At 37.0% G+C, this 15,753-nt stretch overlaps 1 protein-coding gene across 5 annotated transcripts in view; it reads left to right on the top strand.

The window, feature by feature from the left end:
* The window catches only part of arfgef1 (ADP-ribosylation factor guanine nucleotide-exchange factor 1 (brefeldin A-inhibited)), a 64,741-nt gene that overhangs the window by 23,776 nt on the left and 25,212 nt on the right, over positions 1-15,753 (top strand). For 4 of the 5 annotated variants that reach the window (XM_077244569.1, XM_077244567.1, XM_077244570.1 and 1 more), the window contains exons 2-9: positions 2,451-2,481; positions 6,642-6,798; positions 6,883-7,029; positions 8,505-8,684; positions 11,978-12,245; positions 13,389-13,505; positions 13,889-14,079; positions 15,091-15,224. In XM_077244569.1, coding sequence (XP_077100684.1) covers positions 2,451-2,481; positions 6,642-6,798; positions 6,883-7,029; positions 8,505-8,684; positions 11,978-12,245; positions 13,389-13,505; positions 13,889-14,079; positions 15,091-15,224 — 1,225 coding nt within the window. Of the gene's footprint in view, positions 1-2,450; positions 2,482-6,641; positions 6,799-6,882; positions 7,030-8,504; positions 8,685-8,796; positions 8,851-11,977; positions 12,246-13,388; positions 13,506-13,888; positions 14,080-15,090; positions 15,225-15,753 lie in introns of all 5 variants that reach the window. The other variant, XM_077244571.1, reaches the window with a different exon arrangement.

Below are 15,753 nucleotides of genomic sequence, written 5' to 3'. Positions count from 1 at the left end.
TTATGTTCAGTAAACGGTCATAAAATGCAAAATAAAATGTAGCTTAACAAAACATTTAATTATGCCTACGATAGAAATGTCCCACAGAAATAATCAGGGATGCAAACTAATAAACTGTTGTCTCATAATGCCATTTTTATTTGAAATTATAGCTATGATTTATGTGATTCATGTAATGTAAATCTTAACTGTCAATCTGACGTGACGAGGACCATTAAGGAAGCCATTTTCATCATATTAGGCATAGGATTAATAATGAATGTGCACATACTGTGAATTAATTTAAAGGGGTCCTACTATGCCCTTTTATGAAGCGTTGATTTTTGCGACGCAAAATCCCCCCCCCCCCCCCCCCCCCCCAACCCGTAAGAAAATGTTGTACGTTAAGTTAAATTGATTTATCATGTTTTTTCATTTGTTTGAAGCGGTTGTGCAAAACACGAAATTAAAGACATTTCATGTTATTATGAGTTTAAATATATTTTCGGGCTGCCACAGTCTACACTGAAATCTATTTGTGGTGGTCAATGTTGATATTGTGCAGGCAGACACAAATAAATCAATGTATGCGAAACACTGTCTCCCTTTGGAGTGGACTTTAAGCTTTGTAACCTTGCAGATCTTTTTTTATGCTCATACAGCAACATAGCCTTCAGTAAATAGCCTTAATTGTCTAAGAAAATGACAATATCAGTTGACCGTATGTTTACCTTCTTCACTGACACGGACGGACATGTATCAATCAAAGCTTTGGAAAGGAAAGAGATACAGGGCAAGATTAGGGGACTGAGAGAAAAAGAAAGGGAGAAGGTGGAGATGAGATGAAAAGAACAGATATTGACATAATTTGTGCTACTGCCTACAGCTATTGTATCCATTTTTTTAATTTATTTTTTGGCCTTCAAACATCTTAAGAAACAGATAAGGAAATAAAAATGTTCTCAAGGAAGCACATCTGAAATTTTGGGACCTTGGTCAATTTAAAACCCTGCGTACGGCCCTGGTAAAACTATCAAAATAAGAAATAAGTAATGCGTTTATAAACTAGCTGACATCAATATTCAGCTAGTTGGACAAACTTCAACTAGTTGTGCAATGTGAGCCATCTCAATTTTGAACCTGGCAGTGTGTAAATCGGGAAAAGTTGCTGATGTTAGCTCTTTGCTTTCAAAGTTTAATTAGACCACTACTGCTAAATGAATATAAAATGCTAAATATAGCTAATATGCAGTATGGTTACTTCCAGTTCCTGTATATCCCTAATATTTTTGGAAACACATGCAGAGTGATGGAGAATGATCTGAGTGTAAGCAGACACCAGCGCTCAATATTCTGTCCATGTTCGTAGGCAGTTTAGTGTGTTGGAGGGCTGTCTGTCAGCAGAGCGTGTAGATGTCATTATGCTGCTATACTCGTCATTGTTTACTGCCGAGAGGAGGAAGGAGAATGCTCTTTCTAAAGTATTACATTGTTCCCGTGCCGAGCACTTAGTCATTCATGACTGCAGCTGCTCGCTGAGACCAGAGGCGCTTGTTCAAGATAAACATATTCAATCCAAACTACTTTCTAGACACCAGCACAGATTGAAGTAGTCAGATTTTCTGACCTGTGAGTAGCGGCACGACTGACGTGTGTCGGCACAAAGTGCTTGTACGCTAATGAATCCAGGTGTTAAAACTGATTTAAAGCCTAATTTGTGTAATGTTGAACCTTTCAGAAGTTTGCAGGGAGAACGTCTGACTCTGGGCCTCTCGTTAGTGCATTTTTGCAACACTCTGAATGCATTTCTGATAAAGTTAATGACTGGTTTCAGAGAAAGAGGTGTTAAAGGGACCACACGTAATTAAATCTTTTAGTGTTAGCAGTGAAAATGGCTCTCGACAGAAGGATGTTCCTGTAGTCATGTAAATGAAGGAGCTGTCTTTGTGTTTGGTGTCATTGATTGAGCCCTTGCATTTTGGATTATTGCATTTTTTGGTTGATTTTATTATGCCTTCAACTACCAATAATAGTATAGATAGATCGATATTTAATATTAGATGGATGGATGGATGGATGGATAGATAGATAGATGGATATTAGATGGATATTAGATGGATATTAGATAGATGGATATTAGATAGATGATAGATAGATAGATGGATTATACATATTGGATACATATTTGATGGATGTATATAATGTATAATTTTTTATATAACATCCTATAACAATATTGTTCTTAATATTTTTATTTAATTATTTTTAAGACCACTAATATTTGCATAATGCTATATTGTATCTTAAGCTCTTGTGTTTCCCTGACAGTAGACGGTAAACAAGTCAAGCGTCTGATTAAGTCTGTATTTATAGGAGCTTTCAATTCAACCGCTTTAGTCCCTATGGGGTGCTAGTTGATTTATTTATTGTTTACTACACTCCTGTGACTGTTTTCTTTTTTTCTTTTGCAGAGGAAATCAAGGCGGAATCTGAGAAATTAAGGTAAGTCGATATCTTATGCCACACCCCAGCTGTTGAGATATTGAACGTGTCTTTCAAATCTTCCTTCATTGTTGTCAGGTTCAATGCTTGTAATGCAGCGTTGACATTTTCCAGAGAGTAACCACACGCGGCCCCTTTGTGTTTTGGCTGCTGCCCTGCCCTCATTGTGATTTGTGAGTGTGTGCTCAGCGCCAGTGAAAAACACCCCCTCGCAGCCTGTGTTGTTGCTGTGTGCTTGGAGACCTTGCTGTGTGACTAGGAAACGGGAATGAGACGTACTGTGCTCAGAGCTCTCTGCAGGGCCAGGGTAGCTCGTTCTGAGGTCGTACCTCACCTCCCTCAGCCCTTGATCTCAGACAGATCTTAGGACGGACAGCATGCATTCACCCTCTACATCCATTTATTCACAGCTCACCTGTTTCACCCCATCTGCCTCGCTTTCACTTCCATGTCCTTGTCTTTTGGTATTTCTCCCCTTTGTTGCTTTCGGATTTCTGTTTTGAAGCAAGGACTCCTTCCAAACAGTGGGTCTATTTTTAGTACCTATTTAAAAAAAAAACAATTTGAAGTACCATTTATCACAGCAAAACTCTTTTGTGAATATGATTTTTTGTGAATATATATATGTGTGTGTGTGTGTGTGTGTGTGTGTGTGTGTGTGTGTGTGTGTGTGTGTGTGTGTGTGTGTGTGTGTGTGTGTGTGTGTGTGTGTGTGTGTGTGTGTTTTATACACACGTGTATAAATATATATTATTTTATATATACATTTTTTTTTTTAAATATTTAAATTCATAGCATTATTTTTAGCAGCCATTTCTTTTGAATCAGAAAATTTAAGGTCAGGAATCGGATCAAATTAAAACTGTTATCACTTATCGATTCTGTGAGCGTGTTTTATGTGATAAAAAAAAATTTCAATCGCAAGAAGACGCGTAAGAGAACCCAATTCTTTAATCATGTTTGAAATTTTTATTAGTTAGTCCAGTTGTTGTTTTTCTGTGGTATTTTTGTTAAAACCATAGTAAAATGTTATTGTTCTTTAGGCTGCTGTTTTTTTTTCATGGAAATTAGTTGCGACAAAACGTTTTGCCAAAAGACACATAATAAATATGTTTGAAATTGTTTTTTACCTAACTGGAATCCAATTCGGAATTGATCAGCAGAATCGAAATCAGAGTTGCTAAAATTCAAATGATACCCAACTCTTGTCTTTAGAGTCATCTTCAGAAATCATTATTATAGGCTGATTTGGTGCTCATTGCTCAAGAAACATTTATTTATTTTTTGCTGAGTACAATGTTAGCACTCATTTTTCGATTTTGTACAATACAGTGTCATTCAGCAGGTTTTATTTTAGGGGACATTTAAGAGCTAGACGATTTCAAATTCTTGCTTTTCAGGATATTTATCAGGAACATTACTGTTCAATGCAGGTTAAGCTCTATCGACTGCATCTGTGTTCATGTCGATTACCACAGAACATACATTTCTCTGGGCCCCTGAAATTCAAGGCTTTGAAAGTTAAGGAATAAACATTTAAAGGGTTTGTTCATCCAAAAATGAAAACTCTGTCATTAATTACTCACCCTCATGTCATTCAAAACCGGCAAGCCTTTCGTTCATCTTCGGAACACAAATGAAGATCTTTTTGGTCTGCTGTGCAACTACCACTTTGACACTTCAAAAAGTTCATAAAGAGTTTGTAAAACTAATCCATATAAATTGGGTGGTTTAGTCCAAATTTTCCAAAGAGACTTGATCGCTTTATATGATGAACAGATTTAATTTAGGCTTTTATTCACATATAAACATTAATTAGCAAGCATAAACAGAAGCTCAGCCGAACGTGCTTGACGTGCGAGAACAAATCTCTTGCGGGAGCTCAAACATGATGCGTAACACAAGAGGAATAACCCTAATTGGTTCTTGCAGAAGCTCAAACGTGCTGCGTAACACACCAGAATGAATCTCATTGGTTCTCGCACATCAAGCAAACATTCCTGAGCTTCCGTTTACCACAACTGATGTGTGAGTTGATTAATGTTTATATGTGAATAAAAGCCTAAATTAAACCTGTTCATCATGTAAATTGATTGTGTTTTAGAAAATTTGGACCAAACCGCTCCCGCCACTAAATTAGTTTTACGATCTCTTTATGAACTTTTTAAAGTTGCTATAATTGAGTAATTCATTTTTGGGTGAACAAACCCTTTAAATACACACTGTTAGACTTTTACATATCAACGTATAGGCTATATACAATAATAATACAATACAATCACCATGCATCGTTAAACAGTAAAAAGTACGAGCTGGAAATTTCCGATTTTTCTCTTACCTCACAGTCTTCCTTTGTTAAATGCATTAAGTTTTTTACAAATTGAATCACATTAAAAAAATATTTTCTGGGGAAATCAGTATGCCACAAATGCTCTTATACGATCTTAACTTGTTATCTTTTAAAAGAGCATTAGATGATTCTCTCTTCCCCAGATGTCTCGTCGTTGCACAATGCTTACGGGCTATTTGTGCTCAGCCTGATTACCAACTTGGTTTAACTCTATAGCAAAAAGAATCCTCTAGAGGGTATGTTTCGGTGAGGGCAGAGAGAGAAACAGGCTAAATGAGAGATAATGTGAAGTAATCTCTGGACCCTGTGGAACTCTAGTCTTTTCCCTTGTAGCCTGGCTACAGCTCTATTTATGTCAATTATAAATATGAGCTGGCTAATCCCTCCACAAACAGATTAATGAGATTGAATGAAGGAGAAGTGAAGAGAGGAGAGGGGGGAATAGAGCCGAGCCAATGGGAAGAGGTTTATTATACTGTATCAGCCTCCCGCTGACTCAGCCCGAGATGGGCCAGCTAACTACGACCTCATAGCCACAGCAACACAGCGCGGATAATGGGAATATGTGTACTTTTGAGTTGGGTAGTAGTTTGGGATATTGTACACTCTTAAAAATAAAGGTTCTTTATTGGCATCATTGATTCCATGAAGAACCTTTAAAGGGATTCACCCAAAATTGAAAGTTCTGTCATCATTTACTCACCCTCAAGTTGTTGCAAACCTGTATGCATTTCTGTCTTCTGCTGAGCACGAAAGAAAATATTTTGAAGAATGTCAGTGACCAAACTGTTGTGGGGCACCATCGACTTCCTTAGTATCGGAAAAAATACTAGGAAGCCAATGGTGCCCCACAACTGTTTAGTTACAAACAATTCTTCAAAATATCGACTTTTGTGTTCAGCAGAAAAAAATTAATTTATAAGAACATAATTTTTCTATGAATAAGTTTTCTTACATTTATTCTTACGTTATTATCTTTGCAAATCCAGCCCCAGTTCTTTTTAATGAGTCAAAAAGATCGGTAAAAGAACCCTGAACTTGTTTTTGAGTTAGTGGTTTTAATCAGACTCACTTAGTCAGTGAATCATTCAAAATCGTTCACAACTGACTTTCTAAACCACAAATTATTTTTGGGTTATATCCGATCCTGCACTCTTTTCTGTTATTTATACTTTAAGTTTGTGAAACTTAAATCAGTCTATTTCAAGAGTTATATGGCCACCTGTAATTAAAGATACATACTCACAACAGAGTTTTGTTGTAATAAATTACACATTGGATTCAGCCATAATCAACCATGCAAAACACTCTCTCGTATGCCACATAGTACACATAGCATGCAAATGCATCCCTTCCACTCCTTTGCTCTCTGTCACCCTCTCTTCTATCATGTCCCTTTAGTGCTCCATTTTACTCTTCATCACTCACTGTCTCTCTACTCAACTCCATTCTTTTTATCTCCCCACATCCTCCTCCCTGTGTCCCACTGCTCTCATCAACTCGTCTCGCTGAAGGAAATCGTAATGCTCCGTCCTAGCTAAAACACAGCAGTCCCAGCTTAGCCTGGCGCCTCTCCAGCTCCAATGCTCAAGTTGATACAGTGGCTGGACATAAAGCGAGAGTTTGCAGTCTATACAGTACCTATCTTAAATTATCTTAACTTGAGAGCTTTTGTCAGCTAACATTGATGTGCAATTAATTGCAATACATTCAATTATTTAATCAGCATATCACGGTAGTTAATTTGGTTATAATGATTGTCAGCCCCTGTTAAGTTAAACTGATTAACGTCTTTATTTTTGTTTTGTAGCCCACCGGCTGGGGACAACAAGTCAAGTTCCAGTACTCTGCCGCCAATCAAATCCAAGACCAACTTCATTGAAGCAGATAAATACTTCCTGCCGTTTGAGTTGGCCTGTCAGTCCAAATGTCCGCGCATCGTCATCACCTCTCTAGACTGTTTACAGGTCAGCCTTACAACAAACTCATGGCAGGATGCTTCTTAAGATGGGGATGTTTCATCTCATTTCGCTGTGTTCATGATTTTTCAGAAACTCATAGCATATGGTCACCTGACGGGGAGCGCTCCAGACAACACAACCCCAGGAAAAAAGCTCATCGACAGGATCATAGAGACTATATGTGGCTGTTTCCAAGGACCACAGACGGATGAAGGCGTCCAGTTGCAAATAATAAAGGTCAAATATTTTTATGGGTGATTGCTCATAAACATGTGGAGCAAATATTGCAATGTTTTGGGTTTTTTAATTCAGAAATGCTCAGGGAAACAATGCTAGCTGTAGGGAATTTGGGTGAAGTTCATACAGAAAAATCAATATTGTACATCTAGAAGGTATATAGGAAGTAGCTTTAGTAAGATAATTTTTAAAAATGTATTATTATTATTGTAGAATAATATTTGATACATTTTTTAAATAAAAATATTTTATTATAAAATTAAACAGGAGTAGTATGAAATACTGCAACCAATGCACTAGAACACTTTCACATTTCATATCTCATCCTAAGGTGAACATTAAAATTATACAGAAAAACAAGAAAGTTTCAGCAGAAAGTACATGATTGAAATACAAAGTATTTAGAGCAAATTAGCATGTCTTTTGTATTTGAGTATGTGGTAGAGCTGCACGATTCTGGATAAATTGAGAATCACAATTGTTTTGTTTCAAACAGAGATTCAGATTCTCCCTCGACTCGCGTTAAAAGTCATTCATAAATCCTTCACTTGTTTCATTACTGGTTTAGAGTTGTCAAAAAGTATAGACTTCGGTACCAAGTCGGTACTGAAATTTAAAAATTGTGACGCTTTGAGCGCTATTGAGCGGAATCATTGAGTTGTCAAAAAGTAAAGATTTCGGTACCAAGTACTCTATATTGGATGAATCAGTGTTTTTTGAACAAATGCCTTAAATTAATAATTCAATGACAAATTCATTTTTTAACAGTCACTTGTCGCCACCTGTTGATGTACAAATGTAATCGATACAATTGTTATTCGAAGAGCCATGTTACGTTCTAAACGTGATTTACTCTATTTTACTCTTACGTAGACATCAGTGTTTATATCCATATTATAAACTTTTATCCCAGTTCTTCTGTGATAATATGAACACCGAAAAATGATACAATGTGGCTGAAAAAGCGATTTCATAGCTATACATATACAGATTTGAATGTTTGGGAGTGATTTTGTCAAAGGTTTAATAGACACAGGCGAATGGTTGTCGTTTAGAAATTTCGATTGCGTGGGTATTTATCATAGACTGTAAAATGATATTTATATCAAGATCTCAATCTTTTAACAGTCAATCGTGCAGCTCTAGTATGTAGGTACATACTAGGTACATACTGCCTTAACATGTAGTGCTCAGATTTCCATAGCGTCATTTGCCTAAGCTATTGTTTAACAAATCTCATTGTGGAATGTAGAGTGGCAGGACAAGCACGGCTCCTGAAAGCTGCTGAACACCTTCATACGGCCGCATGTCAAGCCTAATCTGTTTGAACTTTACTGAGATTCCTGCAGCTAAAGCAATAAATAATAACGCTCCCCATATTGTCTGGATACATTCCTAGGATTTATCACTACAATTGTGGCTTAACTTTCTCTGCGGTGACATTTGTGTTTGTTTGTTTGTTTGGCCCCCGACAGGCCTTGCTTACTGCCGTGACCTCCCAGCAAATAGAGATCCATGAAGGTACGGTGCTGCAGGCCGTAAGAACGTGCTACAACATCTATCTGGCCAGTAAGAACCTCATCAACCAGACCACGGCCAAAGCCACCCTCACGCAGATGCTGAATGTCATATTCGCCCGCATGGAGAACCAAGCAGTGAGTGCATTTGACACTTCTCCTGTGGTAATACGGGGAAATGACATCCTGATCTAACATCTCTTCTTTCTTTTTGGTTGATGCCTCTCCTCCTTCCCCCCTCAAATTATAGCTTACAAATCACAAGATCAATTGGTCTTTGGCATCAAGAAAGCGAGATCGTCAGGTAAAGAGTGACAGGACTGCCTTGAAATTTGCTTGATCTGAAGTTTTTTCTGGTTTGTGTACATCAGCTTCATCCGTGACTCTCGCTCTCTGTTTCTATCTCTCCGATCTCTCTCAGACGTCTAGCTCCAGTCTGCTTGCCTTGGCTTCATTGCGTTTTTTTGCCTGCTGTCGTTCCCTCCATGACAAAATGAGTTCCTTTCACCTGTCTTACCATGTTTATGTGTTGTGTAAGAGCTTTCTCTCGTATGTTAGACCCCGTTTACACCTGGTAGTAACATCCGTCTCGGATGATTTGTTTAAAAGTGGTCAGTGAAGACAGCTGTTGACACCTTGTAATAACATAGGTCTTTTGTGCTTATATGTTCTCCTTATAAATCGAATCTCTAATTTGTGATGACATCCGGTGCTCTTTAGGACTGAGTTGTTTTTGTTGACAATATTCAGTATACACTACCTTTTAAAAGTTTGGGATCATTAAGATTTGTTCAAATGTTTTTTAAAATAAGTCTTTTATGTTCACCAAGGCTGCATTTATTTGATCAAAAATAGTCAAAATAGTTCAATTGTGGAATATTATTACAATTTAAGATAACTATAAGTTTCCTATTGTATATTGCAAAACTGTAATTTCAGCATCATTACTCCAATCTTCAGAGTCAAATGGTCCTTTAGAAATCATTCTAATATACTGATTTGGTACTCAAGAAATTTTTCTTATTATTATCAATGTTGAAAACAGTTCTGCAGCTTAATGTTTGTGGACATTCTTTGATGAATTTATTTGAAATAGAATATTTTGTAAAATGATGAATACTGCCACTTTTTGTCAATTTAATGCGCCCTTGCTGAGTTTAATTGTTAATTTCTTTTTTTTAAATGCAACTTTTAAACAGACTTTTAAACAGAAGTGTATATCTTGAAATTTTAAGCTCTGAAATGGATTAAAGCGGAACAGAGGAACATCATTTTAATCAAACGTTTGTTATAGGTTCTGAATGTTTTATCTGTATAAATGGAAAAAGAAGAAGAAAAAAAGCACATCTAATTGATATTTTACCCTTTTTTTACTGTATGAATAAAAAAATTAATTGACTTCAGTTATTTTAATTTGAATGCACAATCCATTTTCATAAATCACATGAGCATGTTTATTGTAATAAATAAATAATATTTCTCTGTGGAGAATTGTTTGGAATCTTTTCAGTGTTGTGTATAGGAAACTTAACTAAATAAAAAGTTTATTAAATTAATTAAAAACTTAATTAAATATTAAATGTGATGTACACAATGGTGCTTAATTTTATATACGGCAACAAAATCATTGCTAATATATTGTAAATGTTAAATATCAAGAAAGGAAGTATGGAGAAAAAAAACATTTATTGTTTTTCCAAAATACACGTATTCTTGCTATAAACATTTTTTTTTTTGATTTGTCAGATTTATTTTAGTTAACAATTGTAATAAATTGGGTAATTCTACTCATCGTGGTAAAATTTCGAGGACGCGTTTTAGTGATCAGATAAAAACGTTTTAGTGTTTACAAGCATATTTAGGTCTGTCTTTTGTGATTAGATCATCCAAGATGGATGTTGAGACCAGGAGCAAACGCGACCTGTCTCTATCTTTGTGGTTTAGATGGCTGCATGTGGATGAGGACAGTGAGGTGCAGTTTAGATGTTTCACTGTTGCGGCGCTGATCAAAAGGATGCCTCTTAGAAAGTGAGGCTTGCGGTTTTGGCACAAGCAGAACACACTGTCACACAGTTTTAGCTGTCCGGACAGAGCGTGACACATTGTGACACAGCAAGACACATCATGCATAACTAATCCGCTATACAATATTGAAGATGCATTTGTTTTGCCAACACAGACTAGACCATATCAGACCACCTAAATTCAACTGAAAGCTCTGGAGAAGGGACATCTCTGTCAATCATATTTTATTAATAAACATGTTACATTGAAGGTCCTTCTGGGTTTATGGATGCATGCAGTACACTCAACAGACAGTCTGCTTATGAACTAGGGTTCCATGGTAGATTGGTACATGAAAAGTAAAAAATATAACATTTCATTCTGTCATTTATTTATAAAAACAAATCCAGGTGGTATGTTTAACAAAAGTGTGTTCACTCTTTGTAGTGCATAATTTAATAATTGTATGTTGAGATTTATTTACTTATGTAGTTGTTATTTTTAGTACTGTTTTATGTATTATAACTGTAATTTATAATAGGTTAAAGGATATTATGTAAATTGAAAATAATTACTGAATCTGTTAACACTATTAGTTTTATTTGATCAATTGCTAAGCCCTAAGGTATTTATTTATTTACACATTATTTCAGTTGATTTACTAAATCTTTGAACAGTTTAGTTTCATTTTATGTGTTGCTAAGCCCTAAGATATTGATTTACTATCAATACCAAGGTATCGCAGAGAGTTATTGTACCGAAGCCAAAATAATTGTTAATGATCCAGCCTTATTGATATTTATACTCTAGACATGTTCAGTTTGAATAATAATAATATGTCAGTCAGTTGGTCTGAAGTTGTATTAGCTACCAGCAGTTGTTGACTATTTGCACCCTGTGGAATTCTGTTTATTATTATTTTTTATTAATGATATTTGTCTTCTGAGACGGTCTGTGAAATGTTTTTTCCGACCTATTGTAAAATCATCAGTTTTAGATTGCATAATGTGGCATGCTTAACATCACTGATGGCTGGTTTATGTTGTTCCACAAAAGAAAGTCATACAGGTTTGAAACCACATGAGGGTGTGTAAATGATGGCAGAATTTTCATTTTAAACTTATGGCATGTGCGTACTTGAGATTATCATTCCAGGTGCATGTAATCAAACCACCATCTGTCTCTATGAACACAGACATTGTCTTCACGTACAGTAAGATGCTATAAAGATCCTGGTCTTGTGTTTTTGTTTTTTAAATGATGGGATCAACCTGTATTCCTAAACACAATTATTTGCCTCCTGTTCAGAGAAATGGATGTACAACACCGTGGCTTTGGGCTCCTGGTCGCCCAGGAGGGAACATGAGTCTATAAACTCCCTGATACATGTTTAAAATGACTTGACCTTTCGTTTTTGTGTGTTCTAGCTGCAGGAAGCCAAGCAGATGGAGAGAGAGAGGCACAGGCAGCATTCTCCAGTCAGCCAGCAAGAACCAGAGTCTCCTGGCCAGCGGCACACCGATACCCCTGGCAAAAGCCTCCCCGCCGAGGCCAACGGTGGACCGGGACACCAGGGCAGCAAGGTCGAGCAGGGATCCCCACCGTACGAGAGTCCCGAGCCAGAGAACGGCACCGACTTCTGCCCTGCGGAGAATGAGCAGACCGAGGCAGACCAGGCCACTGCAGCTGCCCAAAGTAAAGAGATGCATGCGAACATGCATAGATTAATTTAGCTTTAGGGTTCCATGTTTATGTAAATGATTATGCTAATTTCTCTAAATGACTCTAGACACCAGTGGAATATTCTATGAGAGTGCTTTCGTTATTGCCTCATAAATGTTCTCATAAATGTGACTAAAAATGTAGGGTTTAATAGGATGTATTCAGAAAGACGTTCAAAATATTTCATCAAAAACGCATTTGATACACATAGGTTTTAGTTTTCTGTTTGAAGATTTTTTTTTTTTTTTTTTTTTAACTATGTTTTTGTATTTGGTTATTGATTCTGCTCACTGATGTGCCGTTAAAGCCATAGTTTGTTCAAAAATTAAAATTCTGTCATCACTCGTTTCATACCCTCATGTCATCCAAACCCATAATACTTTGGTTAATCTTCGAAGCACAAATGAATTTATATTTAAGATGTGAATTAAAACCTAAATTAAATCTGTTTGTCATGTAAAGTGATTGTACCTCTTCACAAGACCACTGGATCACTCAATTCATATTATGGATTTGATTTACGACACCTTTATGACTATTTTGGATTTTCTAAATTTTGGGTACCTGGACTTTCACATCTCAGGTTTCATTAAAAGTATCTTCATTTGTGTTTCAAAGGTTAACCAAAGTCTTATTGGTTTGAAATGAGTCAACACGAGTACGGCACAAGTAAATGATGGCAGAATTTTCATTCCTCTGTGTACTATCCCTTTAAGTTAGTAGCATTACTATTTTTAGTTTGTTTCTTTCCTCCTCTCAACACTACTAGACACACACGAGCATCTCTGATTCATAGTCATTATAAGTTAATCATGTATTCAGGCTTGACATCAGAACAGATGAGACCCCCTCTAATGATGTGACACTGTTGGAAAACTGTGTCAGTGTCTCTCAGCCTTACGTAAGATTAAATGCACCGCTTTCCATCCAAAGATCATCCAGTTACAGGCTGTATGGAGTTCCCTCTTAACAGCACTTATTAAAGTTAAATTGGGAAACTGATAACGTGGATTTAATGTGACTACACTGTGCGATAGGAGGACTTTCCCTCCAAGCACACAATGAATGACTGACTAGACAGAATTAGAAGATTAACCGTACTCTGCTGTCTTTTAGGTGCGGCAGAGCATGGCACGGAAGCCCCCGTGGAAGAAGAAAACCAGAACTATGAAGAGAAGGCACAGGAGATTGTACAGAGCATATTGCGAGAAGTCATAAACACAGTTGCTGGAGGCGAGTTGTATTCTTCTTGCTATGAGAAGCTTAAAGGGATAATTGGACAGTTCACCCAAAAATTTGTGGTCGCACATTACAGATGATAAACAAGAACCGCGCACAACATAGAACACAACAACACTAGAACGCCTGACCAATGAAAACATAAACCAGGACCTCTACAAAAATACAGGAGACAAGAGGACACATGAGTGAATGAACACTGTGCCCTCACAACAAAGACAAAACATGGAGCTTGTTTCATTTCTGGGTGAACTGTTCTTAAGGGAAGCAAATCTAATGTTGTTGGATAGCTGGGCTAGTGGCTGTTTGATTTGAGTAGTGATACACTTTTAACCGTCCCATTGAACCCAGTCTGAAGTCTGTTTTACCCTGTTCAGATCTTAAGGAAAGCCGTGAGGCTGAGGCTGAGACACCTGAGGGCATTCCAAACTCTCTGGAAGAGGAGGGAGGCTTGGGCAGCGACAACGAAAATGTTCACGCCAACGGCATCCCCGGCACACCCATTTCTGCGAGCTTCACTCCGTCCCTGCCCGACGACAGACTGTCTGTCTCCTCCAATGACACTCAGGTACCAATTTTCACTTCTGCCATGAATGGTACATAAGAGGAAATTCTCTTGCTTTGCAGCTTGTTCACACATGTAATTGTTTTTGACTGGATTGTGTGCCCAGAACTGTAACTACACTGTAACAGTTGAATTATTCAAAATTAAATTTTTAGAGCTTGTTTGCAATCTATATGATGTGTATAATATATATAATGACCTAATCTTTTTGTCAAGTGTTTTGTCAACTGCTTATTGATAAATGTTTTGTTAAAAATGCAGCATCTTTTTGAATGAGCAGCTGGAAGTGGTAAAGCATAGACACTTTTGGCAATAAGGGTTCTGTGGTGTATTTCGGCTTTGCTTCTAATTAAAAGTCCCACGTTATTCATAAAATCTGGATATTATTGGTATTTTGCTTACACAAACTGTATCTGACAGTTATTCAACATAAACTCTTGTATCTTCTCTCTGGGCTGCCCCATCACAGGAAGGAAAGACTAAGAACATTATTTAACACATTTAATAAATGGATTTTTCTAGTATAGGCACAGTAATCTTTTAATTGCCTTTCTCATTATCGTATCAGCGGAATCCAATATTGTTTGACCTCTAATTCGTATGTATCAAAATACAAGAACATAAACCAATTTCAAGAGATATGTATATATTGACCAAAACATATCTTGACTGTTTTAAACTTGCAGTTACCCTGTTTTGTAGTTGAATGCAGTAATACATTATGATTTTATGCAAGTAAAATAATCTGAGGCACATGATCTATTTAGATTTTTAGGTCTTAAAAAGTCTGTCATTTGGTTTTAAACGCAAAAATATTAGTGTATTTTTTAAGTGTCATAATTGTCCAAATATTTTTTGGAGCTATTTTATGTGCTTAATAGACCATAATACCAGTTTTATGTTCTGTAGCATTTTTTATGGTTGTGGCATGTTCTGTGGTATAGATGATGATTGATTTTCTCGGAAGATAAATGTGATTGCCGTGAGAGGCTAACATGAGCATTTCTCCCACAGGATTCTGTAGCTACCACTGGTCCAGCACCAGGTGCAAAGTTTTCCCACATTCTCCAGAAGGATGCATTCTTGGTATTCCGTTCTCTCTGCAAGCTCTCCATGAAGCCCCTTTCAGACGGTCCTCCTGATCCGAAGTAAGCCTGGCTTTCTAAATAAAACATCTGACTGTATACAAATGGAATTGTTTGTTTGTTGTGCCAAATGTTGTGCCAAAAATGAAATCTCTAGTCAGGGTTCAATTGAGTTGTGGTTTTGTGGTCTCTTTTCATATTCTAATATTAGATCTGGAATTGGTTGAAGGCATTTTAGAGAAAGAGTGTTGATGGCATCAGCCATTGTCCTTTAACAGGAGAATAGGGCTTTCAGAGGGCAAGAGAGATATTCCTCCCCGTCAGTTGAAGAGAAAGGGAGCCATTCATCCTGGTGTGTCTTCAGAGGCAATGAGGCAGGAAGCTTGTTTCAGTGCTATTGATCACTCTTTGTCAAATGGACTGAGACCTGTTGACCCGTCTTGATTTACATCAGGGCAGGACTTAGACTTATTTATTTATAGTCGTGCAAACTGAGGCAAACATCACTATTATTATTGTACATACTTTATGATAGGGACAGTTATGACTAGAGGACAATAAAAGGGGCTTGAAAAGGACCTTAGCAATGCCC

This window comes from Siphateles boraxobius, unplaced genomic scaffold (assembly GCF_051911475.1).
Source record: "Siphateles boraxobius isolate OS27281-9 unplaced genomic scaffold, OSU_SipBor_1 26, whole genome shotgun sequence".
Classification (NCBI taxonomy): Eukaryota; Metazoa; Chordata; class Actinopteri; order Cypriniformes; family Leuciscidae; genus Siphateles; species Siphateles boraxobius.
The sequence above is the reverse complement of the archived record's forward strand: the minus strand, read 5'-3'. Positions and strand labels throughout refer to the sequence as shown.